The 19,268-nt window shown below is 35.9% G+C and overlaps 1 protein-coding gene across 2 annotated transcripts; it reads left to right on the top strand.

Moving 5' to 3' along the window:
• The first annotated feature begins 1,871 nt into the window (after positions 1–1,871).
• On the top strand, positions 1,872–18,584 carry LOC129287968 (uncharacterized). Of its 2 annotated transcripts, XM_054924268.1 has the most exons (10): positions 1,878–2,031; positions 8,592–8,871; positions 15,775–15,950; positions 16,050–16,099; positions 16,201–16,270; positions 16,353–16,458; positions 17,054–17,120; positions 17,191–17,266; positions 17,460–17,755; positions 18,201–18,584. In XM_054924268.1, exons 3-10 carry the CDS (start codon positions 15,791–15,793, stop codon positions 18,282–18,284), a joined length of 909 nt encoding a protein of 302 aa, XP_054780243.1. In that variant the 5' UTR covers positions 1,878–2,031; positions 8,592–8,871; positions 15,775–15,790; the 3' UTR covers positions 18,285–18,584. The 2 variants fall into 2 exon arrangements, with proteins under 2 accessions (XP_054780242.1, XP_054780243.1); XM_054924267.1 differs by lacking the exon at positions 8,592–8,871 and having other exon boundaries at positions 1,872–2,031.
• Positions 18,585–19,268: the final 684 nt, after the last annotated feature.

Below are 19,268 nucleotides of genomic sequence, written 5' to 3'. Positions count from 1 at the left end.
TTCCCAAGTACCAAATCTCAAGTTGAAAATGGAAAACCAAATCAATTCCAAACTTCATCAAATTTTAAACATACCTTCCTTGGAATCCAAAAATTCTAACCCAAATAGTAATTTAGTCAAAACATCACCTAATTGCTCAGTACAAAAATTCCTAAAAAATTTGAATTAATCAAACCATAAATCCAAATTTATCCCAAAAATTCAAATTTATCCTCAAACTTAATAATAAAAGCTTAGGGTTTAACCCAAAATCTCTAGATTCAAAATCCAACCAGTCCAAGTCCCAAATAACCAGCACATCTATATTTCTAGTTTTATATTAACCTTAATAAACCTCAAATTAACATAATCCTCTCATTAAAAACTCATACTAAAAATTAAAAATCCCTGTGAATTCCCACCCACGAGCTCCTAGGTCTCATTAGGGGTGCTTCACACAGTCTTTGAACAAGAAGGCAAGAATTGAGAGCATACCCAACGTCACCATTCCAATATACATGGCAATTGAGACCTTCTTTGTGGGCTTGTTCATTAGTGTTGTTACTATCATATTCAAAACTATTGCCCCATCAAAACTTGCCAATGGTGTTTGATTATGATCTGACGTTGGTCCCATAGGATCCTCATGAAAGATAGGATTGTCGAGAAGATTGGGGTGCACGATGGCGGTTGTGGTGGCGACTTGATGGTGGTTGGTGGTGGAGTAAAATCCTTCAGGAACAATTGTTAGTGCAAAATTTTTCTCGCCTTAAATTCATGGAAAGTTTTGAAGCTCATGGTCAGTCCGCTCTACACTTTTATCTTAACCAAACACTAATGGTTGGTCCCCTCTATCGTATGATTTTGTGTGATTAATGGAGAACAAGGAGCAAGAGATGGGTTTGTTTTCCTTTTGTGACAGGGAATTTGGTAATTAGATATAAAAAGTTATTTATATTGAAGGACTTTGTGTGATTATATAGCTATTTGACAATTTCACAGGCTTTACCCTAAAAAAAAAAGTGATTAAGGCTCTTTTATGTTACTGTGTCCCAAGTTACATGCATTTCTTTCTCAATATAATTAATTATTCTCAAATTCATAAACAATTGAGTTTAGGAGAATATGTTGTTATTTTTCTAAACTCAATCATCACTAAATCTGTAAGTAATTAATTAGAGAAAATGACAATAAAATCTCTTCAAATTATTTAAATGACAAGCTGATCTTTCGAAATGTCATAATTCTACTGAAGTTTTTAGAGACCTTTATGTTAATAAATTTTAAATTAAAAAAATTATTTTACCCTTATTGACAAGTTGTAATTTCTTATTTAATTCTTGTGATTCTTTAAATAAAGTTGTTATTTCTTAAACAAAAGTTGTAATTGAGGTTTGTTATTTTAATTTTTTTTTCAATAATATAAATTATACTTGATAAATTGTGATTTTTTGTTTAACTTTTGTGATTCATAAAAAACAAATTTGCTATTCCTTAAGTAAAACTTGTGATTGGGGCTTTTTTTTAATAACAAACGTTATATTTGATAAGTTATAATTTTTTATTTAACTCTCACAATTTACAAAATAAAATTTATTATTTTTTAAACAAAAATTGTGATTATGACTTATGATTAGTAATAAGTGTAAAATGATCATTTTATTTTAAAATTTATTAACATAGATATCTTTAAGTACTTTAGTGAAATTATAATATTTTGAGAGATTAGATTATTATTTATATAATTTAAAAATATTTTATTATCATTTTTTTAATTAATTATGTGAAGTGAAACCTTAAATTAATGGATAATTATATTGAAGTCTCAATAAAAGTTAATTTCAATCAGATTGTATGTGGCATTTGATTGTAATTTTCCCCTAAATTAATCCCCTCTCCCTCTTTCCCCTGGTGCGTTTTCGGGCTGGACTCATAACGTCTGCATTTTCATTTCGCGCGTGTTGCTCAGGGGACCCCTCTACCCTGGCAGCGGCTTGTCGTCGTCTTCTTCTCCGGCGTGTCCTTCGCTATTCTCTTCTTCGTCGACTCAAGGTTAGTTCTTCTTCTTCTTCCACATTTTTCTATTCGATTTCCTGCTTTCTGCCATGATTTCGAGTTGTTTAAGCCTTGAACTGATTAATAAGTAATCGATCGTGTTATGTCGTTTAACGGTGCCGTCTAACCCGCCTATCTAGCAATTCGTTGTTTCTTTAATCAATTAGTTTCTGTTCTTTTAATTGGTCATTGCTCATAAAGCTGCAAAATTTTCTTGTATTCGTTTAACGGAGATCACAATGTAGCCACTCCAGACCCCAAGAAAGTCCTGTTGCAGCATACCCCAACCCGTGACAATCTGTAGCTAAAATAAGGCACCTCACATGTTGGTAATGTATTAAAAATAGTTTGCTATCATATGGGGTCAAATACTCCCATTATGTGATTAGTTTACTTTTTTTCCCCGGAACTGAGATTAGTTTACAGAAAGCATAACATTTATAGTTGAAGGATAAGGTTAATATATATATATATATATATATATTTTTAATTGAAGGGAAAACGAGGGAAGATATTTACCTACCCTCTGTTTGAAACTTTAGTGAAAATACTAGGGAAATAAATTATTAGTTCTATATTTTGGAAGTAAAGAAAGGGAGTTTAAGGCTACGTCTAATACAGGGGCAGTTGGGAATTTTTCTCTCCGTCTGAAGTGTTGCTCATTTCCGGTGGAATTGTGTATAAAAACTTGCAACATAACAGTAGGGTATTCTAAACGCTCTATTCTTTTGAAGGAATAGTGATTAAGCCGATGTGATTGTTTACTGCGGAGAAGAAGCATCCAAATCTATAAAATTTACTTTGTGCAAATGTTTCTGTGAACTTTAGTATACTGTGTATTTCTTGGTCATGAACGTTCTGTAATACATTATTAATTATGGATTAAGTTAGCTCTCTTCATTTTAGTCTTTCATCTCTTTATGCTGCTTGGATATGCATGACTAATGCTTCTTGACAGTTTTTGATTGAGATAGAAATTATAGTTTGGTTTCGATTTATTAATGTTTTTGGATTCAAAATATCACTTTGGTAGTTGCATTTGTTGCGTAGTGACATTTCTTGCTTTGGTTTAGGAGTACAATTTCACTCAATTATTGTTGTTATGCTGATAGTTCATTCTCACTGAGTTATTACTTTTTGCATATCAATTACATCTTTGTTTTCTCTGTGGTTTTGGCTTGTTATATAGATAAGCAACCATAATAGGGAAGGAACAATGAAGGATATTGAGGGAGAAATTATGGATTTTGAGTATGAAGTTAGAAAGTTGATTAATTTTGAAGTAGCAAATGGAGGTCCTATGAACTTAAATCATGTGCTACAAGATTGAGAACGTCGTAGGTGTATATGTATTGTACAACTTGTTTGTATGATTGTACATGCAATTTATTTGTTGGGAGAGATGTCAAGACTAGTTAATAAGCCTATAAGTTGATGGTAATATTCAAAGAGAGAGCATGAAGAGAATATTCATGCAAAAATTACAAGATATGGAACAATGTCGTGATGTTCTTCACATGGGACCACAAGCATTTATGCAATTATTAAAATACATATTTTAACAACTAATTTGATTTTAAATTGATTTGGCTATGTTAATTTTAATATAATTTCTGCTTTCAATTTTTTTTTTTTTACAAAGATAATGAAACATGATATATTATGATATTAGGACATTATAGTTATTATAATATCTGTACATTTTCTTCTCTTTTTTTTCCTGTCCATCCAAATAGGAGGAGTAATAACTTTTTCTTTCCAGTTTTCTCTTCTCTCTATTTTCTCTCTTTCCATTTCTTTCCTCTCAACTTTTCTTCCTATCCAAACGAAGGGTAAAATTAAGCATAACCCCAACAAAAACACAATCTCCTAGTAAGAAGTAGAGGATAAGCATTTTGTCATTGGATGCCATTCACCTTTGTAAGCCTTGCGTGGTTGTTCTTGGGCAAGTAGTGAAGAAGGTTATAACCCTAGGGCTTTGTCTACTCTGAATATTAGGTGAGATTGATGTGCTCCCTCCGTTCCTATTTGTATGACACATTCTAGAAGTAATTTTTGATCCAAAAATATAGGACACTTTGTAATAACTAAACTGCTTTTTTCAATTTTTTTTCTTTCGTGATTAGCGTGAAGGTTATACAAAAGAGTTATAGAAGAAGATAGAGAGGGAATCGAGAGAAGAATAGGAAGAATAGAAGGGTTGAAGGAGAAGAGATTGAGAGATATTAGAGAGAAAAGAGATGCTAAGAACTCTGATTTCATTAATCTATCATCATGCCTTTTAATTCAGACGCTAAGGTTTTTATATAAGGACTTATAGGAACCAAATGGCTAACCTAACGGCTAAGTCACCCTTACTAACTAATGTCAATATTATAAAATCATAACAATACCCTCCCCTTCAAAAGATCCTTGACCTCAAGGATCATGTACAACAAAATGTGGAAATTTTTGTTGGAATTGATACAATGGCATCCATGATGCTTCTTCATTAGGTAGTTGTCTCCATTTGACCAATATTTCAGTAGTAATCCACCCCCACTTCCTCCCAACCCGTTTCTGCAGAATACTATTAGGTTCTGCAACTGATAGTAATTCTGGCCAATCCAAAGGTGGATGTCATTGCTTCACTTTAGGATTAGGGCAAAGCTTTAAAAGGGACACATGAAAAGTAGGATGGATCCTAGAGTCAGGTGGCAGTTCAAGCTCATACGCAATGGCTCCTATTCTTTCCAGCACCTTGTAAGGACCAAAAAACCAAGATGCTAATTTTTGGGAACCCCTCACAGCTGTAGACAACTGTCTATAGGGTTGTAGTTTGAGGAAAACCCACTGTCCCACCATAAACTCACGATCAGTCCTATGAGTATCAGCTTTTTGCTTCATTATGTTGGTAGCATGATGTAAATGATGCTTTAAAATCTTTAACATTTCTTCCCTTGCAATAAAAGACTTGTCTAGCACATCCAAATCAGCATTGAGTAAAATAAGGACAATGGATAGGAGGATTCTGACCATATAAAAGTTCATATGAAGTAGCCTTTGTTGCTATATGATAAGTAGGGTTTTACCAGCACTCAGCTTGTGACGACCACTTGCTCCATTCCTTGGGTTGTTCCCAACACATGCATTTTAAATAGGTTTCAAGGCACCTATTAGGTACTTCCGATTATCCATCCATTGGAGGATGATAGGCTGTAGAGAGATGTTGTTGAATACCTAAGATTTGTAGAAACTCCTTCCAAAAACCACTTACAAAAATTGGGTCACGATCACTTATAATCTTAGCTGGTGCACCATGCAATTTATAAATACAATCCATAAAAATATGTGCTAATAAAGATGCTGAATAAGGATGAGTAAGAGGAATAAAATGGGCATGCTTACTCAACCTATCTATTAAGACCCATATTGTATCCTTATCATGAGACCTAGGGAGTCCTTCAATGAAATTCATGGTAATACTCTCCTAAATTCTGCTTGATATGGGAAGAGGTCGTAACAGACCAGGTGATCCTATAGCTTCATATTTACATCTAGCACATGTCACAATGCTTAGCAAAATCTGTCACGTCATTAATTAGCCTTTTCCACCAAAATAGACCCTTAGTTCTGTGATAATTTGCTTGTACACTTGAATGTCCCTCTTGTGCACTAGCATGAAGCCATTCCACAATTTGTTGCTGTAAATTCAAATCATTTCCTACCACTAACTTCCCCTTCCTTCTGAGCAAACTACCATCCCATGAAAAATGACCCCAGATTCCATTATTTTCTTGCATCTTCTTCTGTATGTCTGAAATCACAGCATCATTTTGCCAGCTCCTTTTGGTTTTCTCAAGTAATTGTGGCAAAGAAGTATCTAAGACCATCTGCATCAGTTGCTGTTTTGGCACTCTAGAAAGAGCTTCAGCGGCAGAATTTTCATTTCCCTTGTTATATTGTATCTCAAAGTCAAATCCTGCTAACTTAGTAACCCAAAACATCTGAAAAGATGTATTTAATTTCTGTTCAAGCAAGTATTTCAAACTTCTTTGATCTGACCTGATTATAAACCTTTGCCGTTCCAAATATTGGTGCCAATACTGTACTGCTAATACCACAGCGATTAACTCCTTCTCATATATAGAAATTTTTTGATGCCTATCAGCTAACCCTTTGCTAAAATAAGCAATAGGTTGACCCTCTTGCATCAAGACAGCACCCACACCCACTCCACGCACATTAGTTTCTACTACAAATTGTTTAGTAAAATCTGGAAGTCTAAGCATTGGAGCAGTCATCAAAATTTGTTTAAGGTGGTTGAAGGACACAGCAGCTTCCTGGGACCATAGAAATCCAATATTTTTAAGAAGGGTTAGAGGTTTAGTCACAACTCCATTTCCCTTGACAAACTGCCTGTAGTACCCTGCCAACCTTAAAAATTTTCTCAATTGTTTGATATTTTGAGGCTCTGGCCAATCAGCCACTGCTTGAACCTTCTTTGGATCAGTCCTGACTATATCTCCTCCAATTAAATGCCCTAGGTCTTCCACTTCAGTTGCAGCAAAGGAACATTTACTTTTTTTAATAAAATACTGATGCTGCCTTGGTATTGAAAAAACCTGTTCTAAGTGATGCACATGTTCCACAGTGTTAGCACTATAAATCAAAATATCATTAAAAAAAAAAAACTAAAACAAACCTTAAAAATGGTGTGAAAATGCTATTCATTGCTCCTTGAAAAGTGGCTGGAGCGTTGGTCAAGCCAAATGGCATAACCAGCCACTCAAAGTGTTCACTGTGGGTCTTCAATGCAGTCTTGCGAACATCTTCTGGCACCATCCAGATGTGATGATATTCGGCCCTTAAATCCAATTTTCTAAACCACCTAGCTCCACTTAGCTCATCAAATAGGTCCTTAACTAATGGGATGGGATATTGGTTTTTAATAGTTTGTTTGTTCAACTCCCTATAATCTATACACATTCGCCATCTGCCATCTTTTTTCTTGACTAGCACTTTAGGAGTTGAGAAAGGCGAAACGCTTTCCTGTATGACCCCATTTTTAAGAAGATCTCCCATGAGTTGTTCAATGACATCCTTCTGTGCTGTTAGATATCAATATGGTTTCAAGTTAATAGGGTTGGTGCCTTCTTTCAAACAGTTGGATGATTGTGACCTTCTTTGAATGGTGGTAAACCTTGAGGTTCTTTAAACAAATCAGAAAAATCCTCTAAAATAGCAAAAATCTCATTTGGAGATCTTGTAGCTGTTTGAACCAAAAAGCATTGCCAATCTTCTTGTTGACTAGCTATGCATGCAGTAAATACATTTGATCTTTTAAACTACTACTGAACTCCAAATGCTTAGGTTGAACCATCTTCCACTGATTAGGAACATTAGCTTGCAATTTACATAATTTCCCTTCATACCAAAAGAACATGGTGAGAGTTTCGTAGTTCCAAAAAGCATTTTTGATGCTTTTCAACCAATGCAACCCCAATATCATGTCATAAGAATGCAGCTCTAAAATTTTAAAATCCAAAATAAAATCCAACTCTTGCATACGCCATTTGAAATTTTCCCAAACCCCATGCACCTTTAATTTTCTTCCATCAGCAACTTCTACCCAAGACTCATGGGTATCAATAGGTTGCCAACCCAGTTTGCTTGCTAACTCCAAGTTTAGAAAATCATGCGTGCTCCCACTATCAATGAGGATCAGAAGTTGCTTCTTGCCAGAATGGCCCACTAGTCTCATCGATGAAGCACTTTCAATTCCTTTCATGGCATATAGGGAGATTAAAGGAGTTTCTTCTTCATCAACTCTTCCCTTGTCTTGTTCACAGGTTGAGGCTTCTTTTGGAATTTCTAGCAACTCAATATACTGTAGTTGCATCTTCTAGTGTTGAGGACACTTATGATCACGGGAGAATTTTTTGTGACAATAGAAAGCATCTTCAGCTATTGAGAGAAATTTCAGGTAATTGGATGTACTTTTTAGAGCAGTGTTTAATGAAAAAGCTAAAGAAAGACTTTTGAGAAGTAGATGTAGCCTTTCCCTTTGACTAGGTCCCACTATTCAACAAATCATTTTTATACGGTGTCTAGGTTTGTTGTGAAGATAGTGACGAGGCACTCGAAGACACAGACACCTTGATAGAAGCCTTAACACTTGTCTTCTTCTCGGCTTGCCTTTACAAAGTTATTTCCTGCATGTGGGCCAATAATCTTGCTTCTTGAAGAGCTCTTGGTTTTAAGAGCCTAATAGGCCCTGCATATTCTTCCAATAGCCCTTCCATACATGCTTTAGCTAGCAATTCTTGTGAAAAATCTAGTTTACAGGCCACATTGTCAAACGCGTCATTAAAATTAGCTAGGGACCCCTTTTGTCGCAGTCTCATCAGATCTCTAAGAGGTGTCTTGTGAATGGGTTCGAAATGCTGTTTAAGAGCTTCCACATACTTGTCCCACGTGGGGTTTATACCGAACCAAGTTCTTTCCATAGAGTTATGCCATGCCCAGGCCTTTTCGTCCAAAGGAACTAACGCCATTTTCACTTTGTCTTCTTCTAGGGTATCATCTAATTCGAAGTAATGTTCGCATTTTCTGACTCATCCTGAAACATCAGAATGAGAGAACTTTAGAAAGTCCATATTTGTGAATTGGGTAGGCCTCCAATAGTCTTCACGATGACGATGGTCTTCTTCATGTGTGCAATGATGACCATTTCTACCTTGCCTATGACGTCGATCTCCGTTGATTGATTCTTCCTCTCGGTCACGCATCAATAGTTGAATTTGGTTTGACAGACCTATAACTTGATCACTAAGCATGTTGACGGCGTCTAACTTGGTGAGTCTTTGCTCAACTTTATGCAATCTTTCTTCCGTTTCTTGCTGAATTTGGTTTCTTGTTTTTACCATAAAATGTAGAATGAGTAGAAGGGAAAGAGGGTGGCTGAGGAGCGTTAGATTTGATGCCACTATTGTAGGATTATAAGATTTAGAAAGTTATAGAAGAAGGTAGAGAGGGAATTGAGAGAAGAACAGGAAGAAAAGAAGGGTTGAAGGAGAAGAGATTAAGAGATATTAGGGAGAAAAGAGATACTGAGAACTCTAATTTCATTAATCTGTCATCATGCCTTTTAATTTAGATGCTAAGGTTTTTATATAAGGACTTATAGGAACCCATCGGCTAACCTAACGGCTAAGTCAACCTAACTAACTAATGTCAACATTATAAAATCATAACAGTATTAAATGTAATTGCATAATGACTTGAAGTCAAGGGTAAAAATGAAAATTCATGTCTTTTTTTTATAATATTAGAAAAGGAAAATTGACTTTTCAAGATGTGTGAAACAGTACTACTACAAGGACTAGAGGGAGTATGTTCCTCTGGCTTTGAATCTAGATTTGAATTTGTTCCTTGCATCATCTATTTCTTGCGTGGTTGTTCTTGCTTTGTTTTAAATTTTTCACTTTAATTTGGCCTTGAATCTGGTCGTGTAATTGTTTAAATATTTATGCTTTTGAATTTGGGAATATTTACAGATTGACTTTAATATTGTTTACAAGTTTTGCTTGAATGGTGTGTAATTAGCTATTACACTTCTACCTATGCTTTTGATTGTGGTGTTTTGCAATGTTGGACTTGTTGCGTATTGGCATTTTGTTTATTAGTCTCTTCATATTATCACCAATTTATAAAATTCTCAAGGCAATTGCGATGCATGATCTTGTAAATGACTTGGCTTGAGTTGTGTCCAAGTAGCTAGGACAAAAATTAAAAGGGTATTATATTAACTATGCATATTTCAAAGATTTCAGTGGGGGCAGATGGCCCCACTGAATGCAATATAGGTTCACTTAAGGTGTTGATGTTAATGAACTCTTAGTTTTGCTAGTCTCCCAATTAAGTGTGTTGTTCTTATGACAGTGAAATTTGTCGTGGTAGAACTGGGAATGCTTGAAATTCAGGTCAATTTATTTGTGAAATTTTGATCATTTAGATTTTGATAAAAATATGTGAAGTGATTTTGTAGCACATAGGTCGAAAACTCTTGTCTAATTGATCCGAGGTATGTATACAGATTTATACGTGAGAGAAGACAATCAAATCTCCAAGAAATAAGGAGACTGAATTAGGAGAAGATATTCGAGAATAAATTACCTAAAAAATCTCTATTTTCCCTACCCACGGTATCCCTTTTAATAATAAACAATATTTACATTAAATATAATAAAACAAGGTCAACCACACTCCTCCTCAAGTTGGATCGTAGATACTAATCATGTCCAACTTGCTTATACAACTATCAAATGCTGGTTTGTGTAATCTTTTGGTGAGTACGTCAGTGGCTTGGAGTTTTGTTGGTATGTAGACGAGGTACACAACTCCTTCTTCAACCTTTCCCTTATAAAATGTCTATCAATTTCCACATGCTTGGATCTTTCATGTTGAACTGGATTTAGTGCCATACTTATGGCAGCTTTGTTATCACAATACAACTTTAGTGCAGGATCAGTCCTGACATATATTTCATCCAGTACTCGCCTTACCCATAGTACCTCTGATATACCTTGAGCCAACACCCTTAGTTTTGATTCTGCACTACTCTTTGAGACCACTCTTTGCTTTTGACTCTTCCAGGAAACTAGATTTCCCCATACAAATGAGCAGTAGCCTGATGTTGATCTCTTATCCTTGTATGCTCCTCCTCAATCTGCATACATCTGTGTAAATTTCTGTTGATCATAGGTTTTGCTTCTTGAACAATAACCCTTTGCCTGGTGTCCCCTTCAAGTACCTTAGGATTCTGTATGCAGCTTCCATATGCCTTTCTCTAGGGTCACACATATACTGGCTTGCAACACTTACTGCAAAAGCTATGTTTGGTCGAGTATGAGAGAGATAAATTAGTTTCCCAACTAGCTTTTGGTATCTCTCTTTCTCCACAGGTCCATTCTTCTCTTCTTATTCACAATCATCCTCCTTAGATTCAACTTCATCTTCTTCATTTTCTGTATCTTTCTTCAGTTTCTTCCTTTCCTCTTCACAACAATGGGTGTCTCTGTAGGTTTACACCCCAACATTCCTGTCTTGATAAGTAAATCGAGAATATATTTTCTTTGAGACACATAAATCTCTTTCTGTGATCTTGCAACCTCCATGCCTAGAAAGTATTTCAAGTTACTAAGATCTTTCACTTCAAATTCCTTTCCAAGAGCCTTCTTTACTCTATCTACCTCTTCCCTATAGTCACTTGTGACAATTATATCATCAACACATACAATGAGAATACACCTCTTACCACCTTCCATTTTTACAAACATCGTGTGATCAGACAGTCTACCCTTCAATCTTCAAGACTTTCGAGAATTTGTCAAACTAGGCCCGCGGTGATTGTTTTAGGCCATACAAAGGCTTGAGCTTACACACTTGATTATTCTTTCTTGCCTCAAAACCTAGAGGTAGTGTCATAAAGACTTCTTCCTTAAGGTCACCATTTAGGAAGGCATTTTTAATATCTAGCTGATGGGGAGGCCAATCTAGATTTACAGCCACAGAGATCAGGATTCTGATGGTATTAAGCTCGGCCACAGGGGCAAAAGTTTCTTTGTAGTCCAAGCCATATGTTTGAGTGAACCCTTTTGCCACTAATCGTGCCTTTAATTTGTCCAACTTACGTGTGGCATCATTCTTTAGGGTGAACACCCACTTACAGGCCACAACTCTTTTCCCTTTTGGTAGCTCTATGATTTGCCATGTGCCATTTTTTGTTAAAGCATTCATCTCCTCCACCACAGCATTCTTCCAATTTGGTATGCTAAGAGCTTCATATACATCATTGGGAATCTTTACTTTGTCAAGGTTAGTTACAAAATTGTGGAATTGTGAGGATAGAGTCTGATAACTCACAAACCTTTGGATGGGATGCTGTATGCAAGTTCTAAGTTATTTTTTGAGGGCTATAGGTAAATTTGCCTCCACTTTTTCATCTTTAGGAGCCTCTTGTGGTTTAGATTCTGGTTATGCTTCAGGTATAACAGTCTCCCTTTCTCGCCATTTCTTCCTTGAGTAGACTATTGGTGTCTTTTCCAGTTTTTAGTGCAATCTGAAAGACTTTTTACTTCAGCTTTTGAGTTTTGGCCTAGGAGATTCGATCCTGAATTCGGTGGGCTGTTGGTTTAAGAGTTCAGACTCTATTTGAGGGTTTGTTGGTGCAAGAATGAAGGGATCAGAATCATGAATGGTGGTGAATTCTTTACCCCTTTGCCTCTCACTTTCCAAAGACTGAAAGTCACTCCCTCTCTCCCCCTGACTTGAAGTATTTGGGTAAAAGGACTCATGCTCAACAAAGGTAACATCTCTGCTTATGTAAAGCCTTTTGTTATGAGGATCAAAGCATTTATACCCTTTTTGTGTAGAGGAATAACCAAGAAAGATACATTTGACGGCTTTAGGGTCCAGCTTTTGGGAATGATGGGAGTGAACATAAGTGGAACAACCAAAAATTTTAAGTGGTAGGTTGGTGTCAAGATGAGTAATGGAGTGAGATTCTTTTAATTTCTCAAGAGGTGTGGTAAATGAGAGGACATGACTTGGCATGTGGTTGATTAAATATGTAGTGGTAAGGATTGCATCGCCCCAAAAATATTTGGGGACATTATAAGTAAATAGCAAAGCATGTGCAACTTCTAAGAGATGTTTGTTTTTCTGTTCTACAATACCATTTCATTGGGGAGTGTTAGGACAGGTACTTTTATGGACAATTCCATATTCTGTTAGGAACAGATCCATGATTTTATTGAAGTATTCAGTACCATTGTCAGTATGGAGAACTTGGATTTGTGGTGTCAAACTAGTTTTTTATCATTGTGTAAAATTGAGAAAAGACAGAAGGCACGGTGGATTTATCTTGTAGTAAGTAGACCCAACACATTCTAGTATGGTCATCAATAAATGTAATGAACCATTTAGTATTTGTATGATTAGCAATACGAGCAGGACCCCACAAGTCACTATGAATAATGGAAAAAGGATGGGTAGATTTATATTCAACAGGTTTGAACACATATTTGTGATGTTTAGCAAGCTCACATTTAGCACAGTGAAATGAAGAAGTTTTATTAACTTGAAATTCAGGAAACAAATGACACAAGTACTGAAAATTTGGATGATCCATTCTTCTATGCCATAACATAAGATCATTAAAGTCTTTATTTACAGAAGTAGATGCAACATGGCATTGGATTCGAGACTAAGACTACTCACAGTTGATTCATTAAGATAGTAGAGACCGTTATGCTCCTTAGCACTGCCAATCGTCTTCCCTGATAAGGGGTCCTAAAAAATACTAAGTAGAATAGAAATGAGCCCAACAATTTGCCTCTTTAGTCAACTTACTTATAGAGAATGAGTTACAAGCCAAGTAAGGTACATGTAAAACATGATTTAGTTTCATAACTTCATAAATAACCACACTTCCTATTCCTGCTATTGACGAGGAAGACCCATTAGTTGTACTCACTGTTTCATTCCCAGCACTAAGAACATAGGTATTGAATAATTTAGCATCTGAGGTCATATGATCAGTTGCCCCAATATCAACAATCCATTTGGAGTTACTATTAAAAGTAAGCAAGGCACATTTACTTTTGTGAGCCACGGATGCAGTATGATTCAGTTTTTGGTTTTTCTCATTCTTCTGCAACACACTGAGCATCTCAAATAGCTTACCTAGTTGTTCCTTATCAATTTTAGATATTGAATTTGGTTTATTTGGTGGTACATCATGAGAAGTTTGGTAACTTCATTGCTTGCCTTTCTTCGGCTTCTAATCGGTTGGCTTTCCATGTATATCCCAACAAGTTTCACTGATATGCCCAATCTTCTTGCAATGTCCACAAGTAACCCTCCCTTTTTGGTTCTTCTGGCTCGAATCAGTGCCCTTGCTCACAAGTGCAGCAGTGTCTAGGGAAGAAGTTGGTGCTCCAGGAGTCATTACCTTGTATCTTGACGCCTCACGACATACCTCTGAGAATACTTCTCTAGTGGATGGGAGTGGTATATGGCTCAGAACTCATCCCCGAACATCATCCAGAGATTGATTTAGTCCCGTGAGGAACTAAAGTACACATTCATTCTCCACTTGTTCCTTTTAATGGGTTGCATCATTACTGCTAGACCATTCCACTTTTGTCATCAAGTCTAATTCTTGCCATATGGTATTTAGCTCCAGCTAGAAAGTCGTGACATCACGTTCTCCCTATTGTAGCGACCATGCCTTTGTTTTAAGCTTGTATATTTGTGCCAAATCCTTCCCATTAGAGTGTGAATCTCGCACAGCTTGCCAGATTTCATGAGCTGACGGAAGAAATATGAAGCTCTATTGAATTTTCGGAATCATGGCATTGATTGGCCATGATGACACCAATGAATTTTCGGTATGCCATTGTTGTAGCTCCTTCATACTGGACTCTTCTGGAGTTTTTGATGAGCCATCAAGGTAACCCATCTTTCCTTGGCCTCCAATCGCAAGTTGCATAGCCTGTTCCCACACACGATAATTCGTGCCATTGAGTTTTATAGTAACCATGAGCATCGATGATCCATTATGACCAGTGATTGACCTGAGAGGACCATCAGCCTTGTCTGGATCGATTTGCGAGGACCCGTCACTCTTCGACATTGGAGAAGTGTGAATTGGGTGCAACTCATGCGACTTGTCTTTGGTGCCTTTTGTCTCTGAGTTTTCGGCGTTGATGCTTACTAGTGGCTCTGATACCATGTAGCAAATAGGTTGAAAACTCTTGGCTAATTGATCCTGAGTATGTATAAAGATTTATACATGAGAGAAGACGATCAAATCTCCAAGAAATAAGGAGACTGAATCAGGAGAGGATATCTGGGAATAAATTACCTAAAAAATTCTCTATTTTCACTACCCACAGTATCCCCTTTAATAATAAACAATATTTACATTAAATATAATAAAACAAGTCAACCACAGATTTACTCAATTCTAGTCACTGGAAAACATGGACTTTAATATTTTTGACAATTTTTTTTTCAAACAATCATGTTGACATTCTTGCAGTAATGCAATTTTGTTGTTTACTTCAATTGACAAGATTTTCTTCAACTGTATGCATTAAGGTCATGAGGTCTGTATTAGCAATTGAAATTGCTACACTGTCGTTTGGCATTTTGTACCCCGTTCTCTAATATTTCCAATTTAGCTGGAAAGAAGTGCATTCACATTCTGTTGTTTGGGGAACTTTTTTGGAAATATAATGGGGGAATTTTCAAGTATATGCTGTTAAATATATGTGAATTGCATCAGTCAAGCATTTGGAAACAGGATTTATATTTTGTAAATAATTTTATTGTCTGGACCGAATTTGTATGATATATTAATATGAAAGTTGTATGCATTCCTCTTTGATTGCCACTTCCCATAAAAACTTGGCAGTAGGTTATATTTTAAATTGTTCTTTCTGCTTTTGGGACCAGAATCCAGATCAATTCAAGTTTGAATATTCCTGATTTGATATGCTTAATGGGTTGTGTGATCAAATGTGTATGATTGGGTTCGGTTGGAGCAGTGAGGCTCAGACCTAGGTCAAATCCATTGTCATCCCTAGTTTATGTTGCTACTCTCTTACCACTTTCAGTTACACTTTCCAGTTTATATATGTACTATGATTGTATGGTGTTTTTTCATTCACTTTTGGTTTTTCTGTTAACCAGTAATACCACAAAGAACATGGTTTTGCCAAATGCATCTGAGGACTTGTCAACAGAAATGGAAGTTGATGCATATAGACGCCTCTTTCCATTGCAGTATTATGAGCGTCATCTTGTTGAATCTATTAGGCCTGATGGCAGACCACTCGGAAGGGCCAGAGATACAACTATAGCTCTTGGTTAGCTGCTTCCTTTGTTTACTTACAATCTCTGTGTCTTCTGCTTATTAATTACTTCATGTTTTTAACAAAGTGAAGGCTGTTAACTTCCTTCATCAGGGGCTGTTGCATCTGCTAATGGATCAGCCCTTGTTAAGATCGGATCAACTGTTAGTCACTCTGTCTCTACTGTTCTTGATGTCTTTGTTTATTGAGGTTATCATTTTTATTGTTTAATGCACTTCAATCACATAATTCATTAATTTCACAGACTATGTTGGCTGCTATTAAAATGGAAGTTATGACTCCCACCATGGAGTCCCCAGATGAGGGCTGTATAGGTGGGCCATCATTTGCTGGTCAACTTGGACAGTTTTTGCCCCCTTCTTATTGATTCATGTGCGTTAATTTCTGTCATTTCAGCCATTGATTTCCACATGCCCCCAATTTGTTCTCCTATTGTGAGGCCAGGCAGGCCAGCTGAGGTAGCACCAGTTGTGTCAAAGCAGTTGTCTGACACTATTTCAAGGCAAGCTTCTCATTTTAAAAGAGCTCTATGCTTATTTGTAATTATGATCTGTCACTTTGTTAGGTTTGGTTAATTTGGATTCTGCATGAAGTTAACATTTACAAAGTCTCCCTCCCCCTCCTTTTTTGTGTTTAAAATAACAAGAAAATATGAAGAAAACGTTTTTAGTTAGTGAAAAGCTTGAATGACATGCTTTAACGAAGTTGTGAAGTTTTGAAGAACAAGAGTAGACATTTAATATATATAGGATTGCAGTAGGATTTCACAAATTTGGCCAAGTTGATTCAATTTCAATCTGTCAACTATATTGTACTACAAATATGTTGGTCTTTTGTGCTAGCCTTGTAATTCTTAAATGCATCAAGGTTCTTTTTCTCAATTTAATCTATAGAGATTTCTTGTCCCATCTAAGTCTATTCCACTCCCATCCACGGCATGACTGCATTTCTTTAAATCTTACTGTGTTGGTGTTTTGTTATTTTGTTGAGGATTGATGACAATCTACATATTAATAATTTGGGGCGTTCTTATCTGACAAATTGGATTCCTGTTAACATCACCTCTTTTGTTCTTGTTGACATTTTTATTTTTATAGCTCTGGCATGGTTGATGTGAAAGAATTGTCCTTAGTCAGTGGAAAAGCTGCATGGATGGCATACTTGGTAAGCTCTTAGTTTTTATTGTTTGGATGACCATGGTCAAGTGACAGGGGTACCCATCTTTATCATACAGGATGTTTACTGTTTGGATGCTGATGGTGCTATTTATGATGCTGCTTTACTTTCAGCAACTGCTGCCTTATCTCATTGTAAGTGTTTCATCTTCTGTGTTATTTGGTCATACTGTGAACCTTTCAGAAGTTAGATCAGATTGTGACTTTTCTACTTTGTTCGTAAAGAATTCATGTATTTCTATGGACCTTCTTGTAAACTGCTAATTAAATATACCTGAACTATTAACTTAGCTGTGATGCATCTTATACAAGTTTCCATGGCTGGCAGTGCAAATTCCTGCCGTTTCTATGAATGATGATGGCAAAATAGTGCTGATGTCTGAGGAAGATGGAGAGAAGTTGGCACGAGAGGCAGTGAATAAGGAAAAGAGGAAGCTTACATTAAGAAGCATTCCATTCTCATTAACATGCATACTTTACAAGAACTACATCTTGGCTGACCCTACTGCAGAAGAAGAATCCATCATGGAAACTCAGGTGACCATAGTTTTGGATTCATCCAGTCAACTGATATCTCTATACAAGCCTGGTGGATCAGTTCTTGCTTATACGCCAGCTATTCAGGTTTGTTTACACTTTGTTTCCAAAAACTGAAATTTCATATGGCATCGATGAACCAATGTTAGATGAACCACCCCATTATGTTTTGGATGTTACCAATTACAAGTATTATCCTATCTGAAATTAATCAGATCTAAGAGCATGGAGTATTTTGCATTGTGAAAACCGCCAATTGCATCTTGTTTTGTCCTTAAGATTGGAATAAGACAAAGTAGACCTGAATTTATCAAAAGTTATGTAGTACCACGATTGATTCCCAAGGTAAATAATTGCCTTACAAGTAACTGAGATAAAAGATTTCTGATCTAATGTATTTGTATTGTTTCCTTAACAAGTTATTGTGGATGTTCATTTCATTTGGGCCATTAAAATGATGGTACATACTACATAGATGATTTTAGAGACATTTGTTGAAATAGGAGTTAAATGGTGATTGATGTGGTTTCAGGATTGTGTGGCACTGACCAGGCAACGAGTAAAGGAGCTGCAGAGCATCTTAGATGAAGCAAATTCTGCTATGGAGGTTGAGTAGATTGGTTTGGGCATTTGTTTCTGTTTTTAGTTCTTTGTACATTGTAGATCGTTTTAACGGCAGCTTTCTTGATTCTCTGATTTCAACTTCTATAACAAACCAGTTTTTTTACCCCCTGAAGAACAGGTTTTTCAAAGTTTTGGCTGATGTAGTCTTGTTTTGTATGATTTTAATTATATGCTGCTTTATACTTGTAATAGTTTTATGAAATGTTACTTCTGCAATAGGGAAAATTACAATTAAGGATGTATGAACATCGGTAATTATTTATGACCACAAACTGCTGAAATTGAATTTCAAGATCATTGTCTATTTTTGCAGTTTAAAAGATAATGTTTCGACTAAAACACTTGTCTGAAATGCACATTTATTCATTTATTTTTAGAGCTATTTTAGTCACTCATAACAATAATTTGTAAACTGTGCAGAAAAGGATCTTGGTTCTTAAATTCAATTTCAAAATTTCTTGGTCCTTAATGATTATTTCAGATTTTCGCAGGTCTCTATTTGTGAGTTTTCCTTTGAAATATGTCCTGAAAAGAGGAGTCAATTGTTCCTTGACGCTTGGGGCAGTGTTGGGTACGTGTAGAAGAGATTTGGTGGAAAAAAATGAGGCATAGTATTTTTCTAGTTGAGTTTAGCGAATGGCAAAGTGAGAGAGTTTTCCCATTCTCATCACCATTCTTGAATCGGCAAGATTCAAGCACTTCAGTCTTATATTTAGGTTTTCATTTATGTAGGTAAATTTTTAAAATTTTATATTTAAAATCTCACATTTAAAATTTATAGATTCTAATTTAGTTATTTCAATGATATAAAAAATTTCAAATTATAATATTAAAATATGTTGTTTGGATTTTAAATAAAATTTTAAATTTTATGTTTGAATTTAAAGGTAATTTGGATGAAATCGATGGTTTGGTCCTAGTCAAAGTTGACGATCCAGTCTCGATTAGGGGTGGCAATATGATCTTGGTCGACTTT

The sequence above is a fragment of the Prosopis cineraria genome, unplaced genomic scaffold (genome assembly GCF_029017545.1).
Source record: "Prosopis cineraria cultivar Desert tree isolate PC_DT_omini unplaced genomic scaffold, ASM2901754v1 PC12, whole genome shotgun sequence".
In the NCBI taxonomy this organism is placed as follows: Eukaryota; Viridiplantae; Streptophyta; class Magnoliopsida; order Fabales; family Fabaceae; genus Prosopis; species Prosopis cineraria.
Note: the sequence above shows the minus strand (reverse complement) of the source record. Positions and strands in the feature narration are given on the sequence as shown.